The sequence below is a fragment of the Aythya fuligula genome, chromosome 9, assembly GCF_009819795.1.
Source record: "Aythya fuligula isolate bAytFul2 chromosome 9, bAytFul2.pri, whole genome shotgun sequence".
Lineage (NCBI taxonomy): Eukaryota > Metazoa > Chordata > Aves > Anseriformes > Anatidae > Aythya > Aythya fuligula.
In genome coordinates this window covers 16,230,468-16,245,712 of record NC_045567.1, presented here as the reverse complement: position 1 = coordinate 16,245,712, position 15,245 = coordinate 16,230,468, and the positions used below count along the sequence as shown (strand labels likewise).

General features: G+C 66.1%; 2 protein-coding genes across 2 annotated transcripts; one reads left to right on the top strand and one right to left on the bottom strand.

Annotated features, from left to right (window-relative positions):
* Positions 1-76: 76 nt before the first annotated feature.
* LOC116492697 (deoxyribodipyrimidine photo-lyase-like) lies at positions 77-3,123 on the bottom strand. Its single transcript, XM_032193574.1, has 10 exons — positions 3,097-3,123; positions 2,853-3,057; positions 2,567-2,712; positions 2,298-2,480; positions 1,917-2,075; positions 1,377-1,575; positions 1,134-1,286; positions 767-888; positions 466-625; positions 77-319 (listed from the first exon to the last, which is right to left on the bottom strand). Exons 1-10 carry the CDS (start codon positions 3,121-3,123, stop codon positions 165-167), a joined length of 1,509 nt encoding a protein of 502 aa, XP_032049465.1. The 3' UTR covers positions 77-164.
* A 526-nt stretch (positions 3,124-3,649) lies between these two features.
* On the top strand, positions 3,650-8,112 carry LOC116492508 (mucin-7-like). The gene is made up of 5 exons (XM_032193277.1): positions 3,650-3,725; positions 6,759-7,094; positions 7,182-7,289; positions 7,612-7,697; positions 7,826-8,112. The coding sequence occupies exons 1-5, from the start codon at positions 3,650-3,652 to the stop codon at positions 7,895-7,897; spliced, it is 678 nt and encodes a 225-aa protein (XP_032049168.1). The 3' UTR covers positions 7,898-8,112.
* The last annotated feature ends 7,133 nt before the right edge of the window (positions 8,113-15,245 follow it).

Here is a 15,245-nt window from a genome sequence, read left to right as displayed (position 1 = left end):
AGCAGAAACCTGCAAAACCCTGGGGTTTGCCGCTGCTAGGAGCCCTCCAGCAGCACTAATCATGGGTCAGGTGTGAGCCAGCACCATGACAAAGGCACGTCCACCCCGAGCAGGGAGGAGCACGACCCGTCTCACCCCTTGCACCCCGAGCACCGCTGTGCCGGTCACTGGGCGAGCTCTCGGGGGGCGTAGCGGCGCTCGAACTGGTCCACGTCAAACTTGCGCTTGCAGCCGGAGTAGTTCATGTAGCGGATCTTCCCGAAGACGTCCCGCTCCTTCCAGCCCTGGTCGTGTATGCCGCAGATGGACCAGAGGCAGCCTGGTGGACACGGAGGCGGACATCAGCTCTGCCCCGTGCCAGCGGGGTGCCAAGGAAGATGGAGAGGCTGAGAGCCCTGTCCTCATCCCCATGCTGTGACCATCAAAGAAGGGGACCCCCACCCCATAACCCATCCCACAACGTGCCTACGTAGCCGTTGGGGTCTCTCCCGTCCAGCTCGTAGCGGTCGTTGAGGTAGATGGCAAATTGCAGGGCCTCCTCGGGGGAGCGGGTCCACTCCAGGATCTTCTTGGCCCAGTACATCCGCAGGAAGCCGTGCATCTTGCCCTCCCGAACCATCTGCAGCTGTGGGGAAAGGGACAGACACAGGGCTCAGCTCGTGTCCCAGCCCTTCCCAGACCCCATTCACCCCACGGCACGGCCGCAGCCCCCTCGGCGTGGCTGGGGGTCCCAGGGGGAGGCAGCGGGGCCTTTGGGATCCCCGACCTGGGCAGCGTTCCAGAGCGGGTCGTGCGTGGCGGCCTGCTCCAGCTGCTGCAGCTCGTAGAGAAAAGGCCTCTTGTCCTTGGCGTGGAGCCTCAGGGTGGTCTGTGCCCAGTCGTAGGCACCTGTGGGAGATGAGGGACACCGCTGAGCGCCCTGCTCCATGGGCGAGGGGGGAACCAAGCGTTGGAGACCCCAGCCCTGCAGGCAGCCTCGCAAGGGGGCATTACGCCTCCTGCCCTGTATCTAGATGATACCGATGGCACATTACTGCCCCTACGGCCCCTTCTTTAGGGAAAAGAGGGGCTTGCCAGGTTGGGGTGAGCACAGTTTGGGCCCCTAGGGTTGCCCACCCGCCCCGGGGCACCACCTTGCAGGCTGTCGTAGTTCTCGTTGTAGTAGCAGAAGTTATCGGCCAGCTCCCTCCGCACCACGGCCTCCTCCACGAACGCGTCCACCGACTCCTTGTGGGCACGCCGGTGTTTCTGCACCTCCAGGATGGCTCGCTGGGTGGACACCTGGCCTGGGGAGAGGGGGGAAGGCGTGGGTCCCGGTCACCCATCGGGTCACCCGGCTGTGATGCTGCGCGTGGCAGGACGGCCGGGGCGCTCACCGAAGTGGAACCAGGGAGAGAGGTTGCTGAGAGCCGCCTTGTTGGGGTCGTTTCTGTGGGAGCTGAAGGATTTCAGCCGCTCGGCGATGAAGGACTGCAGCACGGCCAGCCCCGCCGAGGTGCCGGGGGTCGCCCACTCCACCTCCGCCACCGAGCGGTCCACCTGCAGGCTGGAGTAGCAGGCGTCCCACGCGATGGGCTGCGAGCAACCAAGCGGTGTGAGGGTGTTTGCTGTGCTAGAGCTGAGCCCCAGCAGCAGATGCTCTCCAGCCAGGGCTGCCCTGAGCCGTATTTACATCCCCCATGTGCCCACCACTTAGGGCTGTCCCCAACCTGCAAGCCCCCAGCTCATGCCAGCTACAAACCAGCCCTGCACGGCTGAGATTTGCTCAATATCTGGAAGAATGGGGTGGGAATCTCCCTTCCCCAGGGCCTCCCCATCTCCCACTGCCTGTGGCCAGGTCATCGTCCCCGCTCCCAGGATCACAAAGCAGCTGTGAAGCTATCCGGGGCTGGATGCGGAGGGTTTGCCCCAAGTACCTCTGCGGGGCAGGACGGGGGATGCGGGTGCCGAATGACGGGAGGGAACTCGGTGAGGAACTCTGGGAGCTGGCTGTGGATCTTGCCCCGGATGGTCCTGGCGCTGTACTCCTGCTTGGGGGAGGTGACCCAGCAGGGCACGATGTTGTGGGCATCCACCTGAGAAGCAAAGCCGCGGAGGAGGAGCCGTAAGCAAATGAGAAGCAAATGAGAAGCAAATGGTCCTGATGGCACGACCCACACCCAGGACAACGTCCTCACCCCTCCCTGCTCAGGCCACTCCAGTACACCTCTACAGTGATCCCAAACACGAGACCCTTTGTTTCTTCCCTATCTCACCAGCCTGGGTTTCCCCACGCCCTCTAGATCACAGGGACCCACCTGCACAAAGGGCACGTCCTCGGGCAACCTCTCCCTGACGTCCTCCACCCACTGCCTGGGGACACGCAGGGGACAAAAATCCGTCACCAGCCCCCCCACGCCTTGCTGCACCACGAAGGGGGGCAGCACGTCCTTGGCGTAGCCCAGCAGCAAGTGGAAGGGGATGTTCAGCTCCGTGCACTCCTGCAACGAGACGAAGAGGGCTGGGGGACGGTCCTGGTGGCTCCGTGTCCCCCCAGGACCCCCGCGTGTCCCCTCGGTGGCCGTACCTTGCTGACCTCCTGCAGCCCCCGCAGCATGAAGCCGTAGTGGCGGATGGTGGCACCGAGGAATTTGGGCACCAGGCAGAAGCAGACGCGCAGAGGCAGCTCCTGTTTGAGGGCCAGGCGCTGGGCGTAGAGGAAAGCCCAGTTATCTGGGGAGGGAGGGAATAAAGCACAGGGGCTGTACAGGGGATGCGCTGCGAGGGGAAGGAGCCGGGGGCTGCGCATGGGGAGCCCCCCCAGCGCCCCCCAGCTCTAGGGAAGGGTGGAGGCGGGGGGGTGGCATCCTTACCTTGCACCCTCTGGTCCCGGGACATCCAGTAGAGGATGCATTTGGCGTCCTCCAGCAGCTCGGGGCCCCGGGAGACGAGCCGGACCCGCTTCTTGTTGTACCTGAACTCCCGCACCGAGGGGGCGGCCGCCCGCCGGGCCGCCCGCAGCGCTGCCTCCAGCCTCCCCTCGGCCTCTTCTTCCTCCTCCTCCTCCTCTTCCTCTTCCTTCTCCCTCCTCTTCGCAGCCTCGCCACCCCCGGAGGCTTTCCTCTTCCCGCTGCCCCTCGGCATCCTCAGCCCGGTACAGCCCCGGGACCCCTTGCCCGACGGCTGCCAACCCCACCGGGGACCCCCGGAGCCTCCCCCACGTGGCGCCGGGCGTTATACAACAAGGGGCGGGGCCAAGGAAAAAAGGGGCGGGGCTTCAGGATAAGGGGCGGGGCCTCCCGGCCGTGCACCGCCCAGGGGCTGCTGTCCCTGCCCCTAAACCCAACCTTGTCCCCCCTATGGGGTCCCCTCTGGCACCGACCCCCCTCCCATGCCCAGCACGGCCCCAGGGGTGCTGGGGATGGCCCCGGGGTGCTGGGGGTCCCGCTGCCACCCGTGGGTGCCTGCTGGGCACCGCACCCAGCCCAGGGAGTGGCCCCGGGGGGGTGGAAACCCCCTTCCCTGCCACCACCTGGGGAATAAAAGCGCTCACCTGGGTGCTCTGCCTCTGTCCGGCAAAGGGAGTGTGCACAGCGCAGTGCCAGGGCTGCGGGGAGGGCTCGGAGCTGGCCTTTTTTGGGAGGGGGGCATCGCTCCCACCCTCCTGGACATGGCCGGGCACAGAGGAGGGCTGATCCTGCCCCTGCTGCTGCTGCTGAGCCTCGCCGTGCCCGAGCTGGCGCTGGGTAAGGGCCGAGCGGGATGCACGGGGAGCTGGGTGGCCCTGGGGTGGCTTCGTCTCCAAGTCAAGTTTTGTTTCGATGGCATCTCCGGCAGGCAGAGAAGGCCTCTGCTGTGCTGCAGCACAGAGCTCCGGGGCTGCACCTTGCTGCCTGGGTCACCTTCCCTGCTGGCAGGGGTGCTGGGCTGTTGTAGGACCGGGAAACTGCAAGCATTTGCCCTCAGCACAATGCAGAAGTGATGTCCAGGGAGGAAATTCAGGGCCTGCAGCCTTACGGCCTCCTATGAGCCCTGGGGAACAGCCCCCGACCCCATCCCTCAACCCCTGCAGAGCTTACGTGGGTTGCAGCACGTCTGCCATGCAAGCAGGGATTTTCTCCCCTCTCCCTCCCTTCCTACGGGGCTGGCTTCCCCCGCTGCCACTATTTATGCATCGCGTTATCGGTTCCTGAAGATCTGCAGCAGAGAGCTTTGTGTAAACTGCCCGGGAGATTCCAGCCCGAGCGCGGTAACCGGTTCCTGCTCAGCTCTTCCCGTCAGACGGGTTTGTTTGACTTCCCCCCCGGAGGGATGGAGAGGGTGGCACGGGGCTTATCGCTGGTGCCAGGAGGTGTTTCTGCCCAGAGGGTGGCCGTGCCCGCAGCTGGTTCCTTGTTCATCAGGCTGGGGCGTCTATTGTCCTTCCACACTGATGAGCAGGGTGCTGCTGCTCAGGAGGAACCCGTGTAGGGTCCCTGCAGGATGGCAGAGCCCCGCTGCTGACCCCATAGCCTAGGGCGCCTCCAGGAACCGGTGGTGGTGGTGCTGAGCCATCCCCAGCTCCATCACGGTGACACCTTGCTGTCCCACCTCTTTGCAGGGACCACAGCCACAAATGCTACGGTGACCTCAGCTCCCTCCACCTCCCTGACACCCGTGGAGACCCCGACGCTGCTGCCCACCACCGACACAGCCTCCGTGCCTCCCTCCAGCCCAGAAACGGGAGCCTCCACCCCAGAGACACCCAGCGTGCCGACGGGTCCCTCCACCAGCAGCACCCTGCCGCCCTGGGGCAGCAGCCTGGCAGCCCCCAGCAGCCCCCTGTTGGAGGTGAGTGGCAGCGTGGGCTCTCCCACCAGCACCACGCTGCACCCTTACGCCACCAGCACCGCCGCCACCACGCCCCCAAGCCCAACCTCTGGGGCCACGATACCCACCCGGCCTGAGGTGACAGCAGGCACATCGCTGGGGACCAGCATGTCCCCAGCTCCGAGCACCAGCTCGGCAGGAGCTGCACCAAGCGCGCTCCCCACCTCTCTCCCCTCCACCTCGGTGGTCACCACGAGCACCAGCGAAGGGCCAGCGGTGACCACAGCGCTCAGCACCACATCCCCGGGGAGCAGCAGCCCCGTTCCCATCACACCAACCGAGCCCTCCACAACCCCGCCGGACCCCACAACGCCTCTGGACCCCACAACCCCCTCCCACCCCAGCACCGGGGGCCCTGGGAGCACCCCAGCTGCCAGCCAGCCCCCAGGGACCACCAATGGGACCGTGGGGACACCCCCGGACACCCCCCAGAGCCCCGCTGCCAGCACCGCAGGTGAGTGCAGGGGGAGCGCAGCGCCCAGCCGCGGGCTTTATATAGGGCGGGGAGAGTGGGCGTGGCCAGGAGTGGGCGTGGCCAATGAAAATGGGCGTGGCTTTACGGGCGTGGCTTGAATGGGCGGGCGAGATGTGCGCGTGGCCAGCGGTAGGGCGGTGCCGGGGATGAATGGGCGGGCGGCAGTGGGCGTGGCTACTAATGGGCGTGGCCTCGCGGTGGGCGTGGCCCCGTGGTGGCGCGCTCCCCGTGGTGGCGCGCTACCCGTGGCGCCCCCGCCGCCGGAGCCCCGTCCCCTGGGCGCCCCCCGTGCTCCTCTCCCCGGCACCCTTGGGTGCCTTCGTCCCGGCCGCTTGCGGGGCCGTGCCCGGTGCCTGCGGGCGCCTCCGTGCGGGCTCGATCGTGAGCCCGGCCAGAAGGAAGCGGCCCCGCGCCGCCGTGACACGCTCTGGGGAAGTGATGCCTGCGCAGACGGCCCGGGAGAGAAGTCCTTGGGCTGGAGCACGCCCTTCCTGAGCGCCGCCTGCTCTCCCGGCCGCTTGCTCGGCCGCAGGCAGAGCGGGGCTGTTGGCTCCCGGGGGCTGCGGTGCTGCTGGCACCGAGCATCACCCCTGTCTCGGGGCGTAGGGACGGCCCCAAGCAGCCCAGCTGCTTCCCCGGGCTTTTTCCCATCGGAGCCGTCCCCTCACCAGGCAGAGGATCTCTGCCCCGGGGGCTGGTGGAGGTCTGCTGGGCATCGCACCCACCCCTGGGAGCACCCCCTTCCCTGCCAGCACCCAAGGAATAAAAGCACCCACCTGGGTGCTCTGCCTCTATCCGGCAAAGGGAGCGCAGCCACTGCAGTGCCAGGGCTGCGGGGAGCACCCGGAGCTGGCCTTTTTTGGGGGGGCATCAGCTCCTGCCCGCCTGGACATGGCCGGGCACAGAGGAGGGCTGCCCCTGCCCCTGCTGCTGCTGCTGAGCCTCGCCGTGCCCGAGCTGGCGCTGGGTAAGGGACGAGAGGGATGCATGGGGAGCATCGCTGCCAGGGTGCTTGGGTGGCCCCGGGGTGGCTTTACCCACAGTGGGGGGCACGAGAGGGGACACGCTGTGGGTGCTGCTTGCTGAGCAGGAGAACGGGGCCGTGCTGTGTAAGCAACAGGCTTTGCTTGATTTCTGCTGCCTCGCACAGTGAATTCCCTCTGCTTCTTCCTGGGGGCTGCCTGGGGCTGCAGCTGCTTGCTCTCGCCTCTCCGGGGTGGACGGGATGCAGAGGTGGGCTCCCACCTCCTCCCTTGTGCGAGGATGGGGCCCTCCGGAGCAGACATCCACCTGGGCAGGGGCTGCGAGCAGACCTTTGCCCTTCATAGTATTATTATTTAACTTCTGGCAGGCTGCAGCAGCTCAGGGAGGAGGTGGCTGCTTGACCTGAATGCTACAGCGACCTCAGCTCTCTCTGCCTCCCTGAAACCCACAGAGACCACGGCGCTGCCGCCCACCACCGCCTCCACCGGCACAGCCTCCAGCCCCGAAAAAGGATCCTCCGCTCCAGAGACACCCAGCACACCCCCGGGGAGCAGCCGTCCCTCTCCTCCCACCACAGCCCCACACACGGGTGCATCCACCGAGCCCTTGACAGCCCCTCTGGACACCACAGCCCCCCCCCACACCAGCTCTGGGGTGCCTGGGAGCACCCCAAATCCCAGCCAGGCACTGGGGACCACAAACGGGACCAGCCCTGGTGCCTCCACCCTGACCACGGGGACATCCCCGGACACCCAGGCGTCACCCCGCAGCCCCGGTGCCACCACGGGTGAGTGTGGCTGAGGGGTGAAGGGTGGGTCTTCCCCAGGTTTAGGACCCTCTGGCTAACTAACTAGCACCACGTTGCTTTGCCCAGGCACCTCCCCTGCCACCAACTCAACCCAGAACCCAAACAACACCTCCAGCACCTCCACGGCCCTGCCGACGGCACAGCCCGCCTGCCCCGGCATCGTGAGCCCAGGCGGTAAGTGCCACCTCCTGGGACCCCAAACTCTTCTCTGAAGCCTTTATGGCAAGGCCCACGTGTCCCATGGGCATGGTGGTGGCCTTTTGGGGTCCTGCAGCCCCTCTCCTTTTGCCCTGTTCTCAGCCTGGGGGCTCTGTTGGTGTGCGGGGCGCGTGGTTTGCTGTGCGCACGGGGGGTGGCGCAGAGCAGGGTGGCACAGACACCGTGCCTGAGGGTGGGGGGCACACCTGAGCCTGCACAGCTCTGGTTGTGGTGCTGGGGAGAGACCCCAGGCGTGAGGTGGGAGGGGAACCAGCAGAGCTGTGTCTTCTGCTCCCAGCGGAGTCCCACATCCTCCTGTCCATGCGCCTGGCCGGCCCCGTGGACCCTGGGAACAAAACAGTGCAGGACCTGATCGTGTCCGAGGTGAGCTGTGCCCGCAGCCCTTCCCAAGGGGCTCTCCCCTTTGCCTGGCTGGGGACAGGGGGCAGGAAACCCCTTTTGGGACCCCCCCGTCAATGCTGTTTGGTGTCACGGCCGTCCTCTGCCCCCAGCTCCGCCACGGGCTGCAGGCCATGTTCCCGCACGCCGACTTCACCATGCAGTGGAGTGGGAAGAAACCCTGAGCGCTGCCCCACGCTGCAGCCCCCCAGCCGCCCGTGGCACTGAGGAAGACGAGGAAGGAGCCCCTGCAGCCCGTTGTCAGCCCCCGTGTGCTCCGAAATAAGCAGATTTCAGGACCTGGCTGGCTGCGGGGGCACAGCCGGGGGGTCCCACGTCGCTGCTCTGCTCCCCCCCTGGCTGCCTGCGCCGTGGGGCTGTGGAAATCCCGTGGGCTGAAATCCTTCCCTGTTTTTTTTTTGTTTTTTTTTTTTTTTTTCCTCAGTCTCTGGTTAAGGAGACGGCCGCAGCGTCTATCCCCCCGCAGCGAAGTCATTTATTAACTGATTAATTAGGCAGATAAAATCAGGCCGAAGCAGTTCTTACCCTCAGCAAGTCACCTCGCGGAGTGATTAAAAAGTGAAATAATGACCCAAATGGCTGTGTTGTTACTGAGGGGGGGGGGGAGGTGTTTTTGGCTGATCCCTTCCTGCAGCCCCTGTCCTGCCGAGGGAAGGGGAATTTGGGGCTGCAGACACCAAACCTGGGGACTGCTCCCAGGCAGCTCAGCTGTCACCCAGCAGCCAAGAGGGACACGAAGCCACCTCGGAGCCACCCAGCATATAGGGTCTGGGCAAGGTGGGGGGCTCGGTGGGGTCTGGAGCCCTGAGAGCTCACCAGGGTGCTGCGATTTGGGCAGGATCTGTCCCCAACCCGCTGCTGGCTCCTCTCATTCTGGTCTGCGTGAGTCGCAGGCCAGGCTGGGACAGGGAGGGTGCACAAATGGGGACATAAAAACACATCCCCCTGCGGTCACACAGTGCCCCTGCTGATGGTGACCCCAACTGTGGGAGAGAGAGGATGGGAACTGCCTGGCCCTGAGGCTCTGGGCTGTGTCACCCGCAGACATGTCACCTGCTGCCGGCCACCAGCCCCAGCTGGACGGGGTTCTCCTCCTCCGGGACCTGCACACGTTTCCCTACAGGGAAAAGCAGCCTGCAGGAGCACACCCCAATTCCCCAGGGAGCTGTTTCCCAGCCGGGATGCTGCCTGGCTTTTTGGGAGGCTTTTTTTTTTTTTTTTTTTTTTTGAGCCCTTAGCACAGCGCTGCTCCTGCTGCAGCGGGGTGCAGAGCAAGGGGGAAGCAGGGCAGAGCCTGCTGGATGGGGTCCCCGCTCCCCACGCCTTGTAGGGCACAGGGCGAAATCATCCTCGTGCTCTGCCCACGCCGTGGCGCCGGGCCAGGAGCCCTCCCACGCCGAGTCCCACCGGGCTGATCCTGCCGGCTGCTGAATCCATAACTTCAGACCCCGGGACGTGGCGCGGAGCCAAGGCCGGCAGACGGCAGCCAAAGTGCGTCACAAAGGGAGGAAAAAGGTCCCCAAGTGCTGGGATGAAAAGGTGACCGGGGCACTTACCATCCCCGTCCGGCACAGCTGCCTTCGTGGCAGGGGGAGGAGATGCTCCGGTGGTGGCCAAGCCCCCCCCTGCCCTCATCCTGGGACGGAGCAGAGGGGACCCGGCTGTGACGGGGGTGCTGTGATCCCAAAATGGGGACACGGGGCTGTGACAGGCTCCCAGCACGGCCGAATGCTTGCGCTCTGGGTGCCTGCTGCTTGCTGGGCTCTGGGTACCGCCCCGGGAAGCTGCAGCCCTCCCAGAGCCCCCGCTCGCAGCTGGGGGAAGGTGATGGCAGCCAGCTGTGCCTCAGCACCAGTCCTGTGGGTCCCAGTTTGAATTTTTCCCACCTTCCACTTCCCAACATAGACGTCTTTAGGGGTTTTCTCCTCTGTGCTGTGGGGCCTCCCCACCAGGACGGGGTTTTGCCACCATCACCTCGCTAGGATGAGCTGCTGACTGGGACAGGGATGTTGCTCGCAGTGAGGGGCTCTTCCAGCCCTCAAATCATCCCTCACCCTCCTGCTGTAACCTATTTCCCTCCATCAGCATCATCCCTGGTTGCAGACCCCTCTCCCCGGCACCCAGGGGGACCTCCAGAGGGTGGCACCAGCCCCTGGTGACCGAGGTGTCCCCTCCAGCGTCCCCCTCCCCTTCACCGCGCTGTGCCCGGCGCACCAAATGATCCAGAACCCGCGGGGTTGATGGATAACCTGGATAACCCGTCCCCCCCCCACCCCGAGCCCCCTCCAGATGCCCTTGCCGGCAGGAGATGCCGTAATCTCCGCGGGGCTGGAACAAGCAGCCCATTAATTCCAGGAAGGCCGATAAGGCGCTGCCGTGCCACGCTGTGCTGCCTGCTGCTGAGCCCCCCGGCGCTGGGGTTCCCGGCACTGCCCACCCCAGACCCAGGATCCCGAGGGGATCCCATCCTCAGATCCAGCACCTCCCCGCCCTGGGTTTGGTGGGACCGTGCTGACCCCCAAACCCAGGCTGTGTCTGTGCAGATCTGAGTCCTGTGCTCTCTGTCCCATTTCTTGGCTCCGGTGTCCATCCTGTGCTGGGCCGCCTCGATAACTGCGGGTGAGAACTGGCCCTGAGAGATCCGGCGGCTTGCTGGGATCCTGGTTTGGGGCACAGCAGAAGGATCTACGGGTTTGGGGCACAGCAGAAGGATTTAATGCACAGCCCCTTCCCGGGGTGGGAGCGGGACGCCGTGCTCGTAGCGAGGACAATCTGGGTGCCAGGGTGCAGAGATATCCTTGGATCCTCCCCCTGACCTATACCTCAGCTCTGCTGGCCCAAAATAGGGCAGAGGGGGTTTTGGGGAGCGCAGAGGAGAGGGAGCTTTTGGGCGCTGTCCCCCCGCATCGCCACCGCTCTCCCTGTTCGTTCCGGGCGAGCGGTGATTTACGGCCAGCTCCCGGTGCCCGGGCAGGGGGGTGAGGCGTGGGTGTGTTGGTGTGACGGGTTTTTGGCGTGACTTGGCCACCCCTGGCATCGCCCACGCTGCCGCTGCCACCGCCGCCAGCTCCACCGAGGCCTGCTGGGGCGGGCACGCCGCGCTAATGGCAGCGGGCAGGAGCCGCCCGCGGGCACTGCTGGTTAAGGAGCGATTAATTGCTCACCAAACACCCACTGCTGGGTGTTGTGCAACGCCTGCCACCCCCGGGGAGCCCCGAGCGGGGAGCAGAGGCTGTAGGGGTAGAGGGCTGGGAGATGAGGGGGATATGGGGTGCACCAAGCCAGCACCCGCCCCGGCACTGCTGCGCCCGCACGCAGGGTGGTGATGCTGGGGGTCTGGATGGGGCTCCCCAGTGCTCCCAGTCACGGAGGAGCACTGGGAGGGGCTGGGTGATGCCCCAGGGCCTGCCCCAGCTGTGTGTGCCCCAGGCTGTGCCCTGGCTGGAGCAGGTCCCTGTGGGGTGGATTTTGGGTGCCCCCCACCCCGCACCCAGCTGTAAGGGGCCGGTGCTCCCTGGGGGACCCCAGAGCCTCGCGGGGAGGTGGAGGGGAGGGCGGGGAGGGAAGGGGCTGGGGACAGGGACGTGGAGGGAGAGCACCGGGGGCGGGAGGGGACCTGCCTCCTCTGCCATCCCTATAAAGAGGAGGGACCTGGAGCGGGATTGCACCTGTGGGACTCCAGCTCCAGCAGGAGAGCGGGGCCGGGGCTGCACCTCGCTGCTCTCCCTGCTCCCTTCCAGCTTCCCGGTGCTCCAGCAGCATGGGGACCAGGGGATGGACGCTTCCAGCCTTCGTGGGATGCTGCCTATGGGTTCTGCATGGTATGTCCCGTATCCTGCTACCCCAGTCCTTGCAAATCCCCAGCGCAATCTGCCCCAGGGGGAATGGCTGAGATGTTTTTTTCTTTTTTTCCTTCTGGCTTCATTGGAAACTTTTCCTAGGATGAGTGCTTGCAGTCCTTTGCAACCAAAAAGCTGGGGAAGTGTTTTAGGGGACAGGCACGGCCCCACAAGGCTGGTTGCAGCCAGGTCCCCCCGCAGCAAGGACACCAAAGGCAGGCACTGGGGGTGCACCAGGGCTGCTCCACCTCGCCCACAGCCCAGCTCCGTGCTAAGGCTCCTCTTGCACGAGCATCCCCGCTCGGCTGCTGCAGGGTGCACGACATTTCCTGCTCCCCTTGCAAGAATTCAGATAAAAGGTGGATTTGTTAGGGTGCAGAGTGCCAAAATAACCCGACCTGGGTGACTCACTGTTTTCCCCGAGCCGAGAAGGGAAGCGGCTCATCTCCTCCAGCCGATAGGGGAAGGGGGGATTTCTGCAAACACCTTCACTTATCAGGCGAAGACGGGAGCAGGGCAGGAAGGGGAAGGGGAGGAAGCAGCCCGGAGGAAGGGGAGGCGGGGGGGGACCCCAGGACTGGGGCAGGAGGCTGGGTCACTGCGGTGGCACGCAGCTCTCGGCACGCCACCGAGCCTGGGAGCCACCTCTGCTGCTGGGGGGCCGGTGGCCTCGTGGGGGGAACCTGCCGAACAGGGGCAACGGGGCTGGGAGCGGGCTGAACGCCCAGTCTCACCCGCAGGGTGCTGATTAGGGCTCCCCTAATTGCAGCCGCCCGGAGCCAAGTGTCAGCAGATCCTCCAGGCTGCAGCTCCATCCCCGCAGCGGTTGCGCCCCGGTCCTAAAAATAGGGCTGGGTGGGACACGTCGCCACCATGCTGGTGCCTGCCCCGACGGGCGGCTGCTGGGCTCCTCCTGAAGCTTTTGGGGCTTGGGAGAGGGTCCTGGGGTTGGGGGGTCTCCATCCAGTTCCTGCAGATAAGGGCCTGGGTGGGGGGCAGGGTTTTGGGGGCTGCGGTGGGCCAGGAGCCCTCTGCAGCCAGCAAATGTTTCACCAAACCGTGCCAGAGAGCTCTGCCAAAGAGCTGTGGGTAAAACGTATTTAAATGTCTCTCAGACACCCCAAAAGATTAAAAAACGCAAAGCTGCGCCCAGGGGCGTCTCTGCAGCGAGGCAGAGAGCGACAAGGGCTGCCCTAAGACGGCAGAGCTCGGTCCCACGCCACGAAGGGGCAAAATAAAGGCGGAAAATTCCCCTTTGTGCGGCCACACGGGTACCTGCAGCCCCCTGCCTGCTTTGTGTCACCCCCTGCCCCGCTGTCCCACCGCCCCCTGTGCTCCCACCCCAGCAGCAGGGGGCTGCTGGCCCCGTCTCCCCCATTAACACCCTGCCCTGTGCTCCCTGCAGGGCTCGGGGCCGCCGTCGCCGTCCCGCTGAGCACGGAGGGGCCGCTTGGTGCCCACACGGCTTCTCCCACCGCGGCGCAGAGCGAGGCACGGGGCGCCCCGACGCCGGGCACCGCGGGGACGAGCAGCGCCGTGGCTGATACTGAGACAACCCAGAGCATCCTCGCGGGACGCCCGGCCAGCCCGGCCTTCCCCTCCGGGGTTGAGGCAGATTTGGAGACCGCGACCAGCGCTCCGGCTGCGGGGAGCGACGCTGAGGCTGGGCCGAGCCCTGGTGCAGCCACGCAGGCTCCCAGCGGAGAGCCCCAGGCGGTGACGGACGTGGCCACGGCCCTTAATGCGTCCCAGGGAAACCAGACGGTTTCGGCTGCCGCCTTGGTTTTCACCCCCCAGCCTGCCTTCACCCCCAGCTCAGAGCTTGGCGCGTTGGGGACCACTCCTGCCGCACCCCCCGGGGCCACCCCTGTGTTTGCAGACACGAGCAAGGACGTCCTCGCGTCGGTGACAAGGGAAGGAGCGGACTTGGAGCCCACAGATAATGCCACATCCCTCCCCACCACCCTGCCACCAGCAGCTGCAGGGGCAGAGCCAACAACCGGCAGCCCCCTGGGTCCCCGTGTCACCGTGCTGCTGGCCACGGCCACGGGGGCTGCAGAGGAAGGTGTCACCCTGCCTGGGGACAGCCACGGTGAAGGCAGTGCCCCCTCCTCCATCCCCAGCCCTGAAGCCGAGGGGCTGCTCACAACACAGCGGGACGAGGTGCTGAGTGGGACCGTGGGTGTCACCGCGGGGCCAGCAGCTCCGGGCTCTGGCGATGCAGGAGATGCGGTGGATGGTGCTGTTGGCACAACTGATTCATCCCATCTGGCTCCAGAGAATGGGACAGCGTCGGGAGCAGCAGAAAACCCAGGGCAGGCCTCCCTCCTCGCTGGACAGGCAGGGCTGAGCCCGGCCACCTCCCCAGGACCGGCTGGTGGTGGGGACGGAGATGTGCTGGGAGCCCCGGCGGTGTCACCGGCCAGCCCCGGCTCACCTGGGGAGCGAGGGGACACGGCCACCTCGCTGCTGGCCTCCAGGGCCCCCACGGATGCACAGAGTGACACGGATGCCACAGCCCCATCCATCGCCCTGCCCCTGCCCACGGGGGCTGTGGGTCCAGCCGAGCCTTCCCTGCAGCCTGCCCCATGGCAGAGCCCCACAGGAGAAGAGCAACCGCAGCACGACACCGCTCTGCTGTCCCCCACGGACACCCCCAGTGCCCCCGGGGCTGCTTTCCCACCCCCAGGGGCTGCAGCCAGTGATGGGGCAGAGACAACAGCGAACCCCGACCTCGGTGCTGCCCCAGGAGTGCCCGTCTCGCCGTCCCTTGTGGGGTCACAGCCATGGGGGACGGCAGCCGGTGCTCCCGAGGGAGCTGATGGAGCTGGCACCGGCCTCAATTCAGCTCTGGATGCTGCCAGCCCGGCTTCTTCTGGACCCGATGGCCTGGCAGGGCCTGCTCAGGGGGACACGGTGGACACGGCACAGGCAGGGGACGCAGGGGACGGCAGTCCTTACGCAGACACCCAGGGTGACACCAGCTCTACGTCCAGCAGTGCTCAGCAGGGCCCCGCTGACACCGCAGAGCTGCCGGCAGCCCCAGCAGGAGCCCGGCCCAGCACCGAGCTGTCCCCTGCTGCAGCGCCTGGGGATGGAGCAGGAGCAGCCCCAGCACCGGGAGAAGTGTCCCCACCTGGTGCCACAGCTCCTGGCTATGGGGGGCTGGAGCCTGGCCTCCTGGGGGCTGAAGGACCTGGACCCCTGCCCAACCAAGCCCCTGGAGCTCCTGGTGCTGCTTTCCCACCTCCTGCTTCTGAATCTGGAGCCATGTTTGGGACCAGCAATGGGGCAGAGACATCAGCAAACCCCGACCTCGGTGCTGCCCAGGGAGCCCCCATATCCCCATTCCTTGTGGGGTCACAGCCGTGGGGGATGGCAGCTGGTGCTCCCACAGGAGCAGCTCTCCCTGGGGTTGAAGGACCAGGATCTGGCTTCAGTTCAGCGCCGGATGTCCCCGGCTCAGCATCGTATGGACCCGTGGGACCCCCATCGCCCACCCTCGGGGTCCAGCCCGGTGCAGCCCTGGGGGTGCCGGGAGCAGAGGGGCAGGCGCTGGGAGGCAGCGGGACGGGGTCGGAGCCATCCCTGAGCTCCTCTGGTGGTGCTGGGGTGGAAACTGGGACAGATCTGGTGCCTGGTGCCGTGTCCCTCCCCGGTCCTGCCTCTCCCA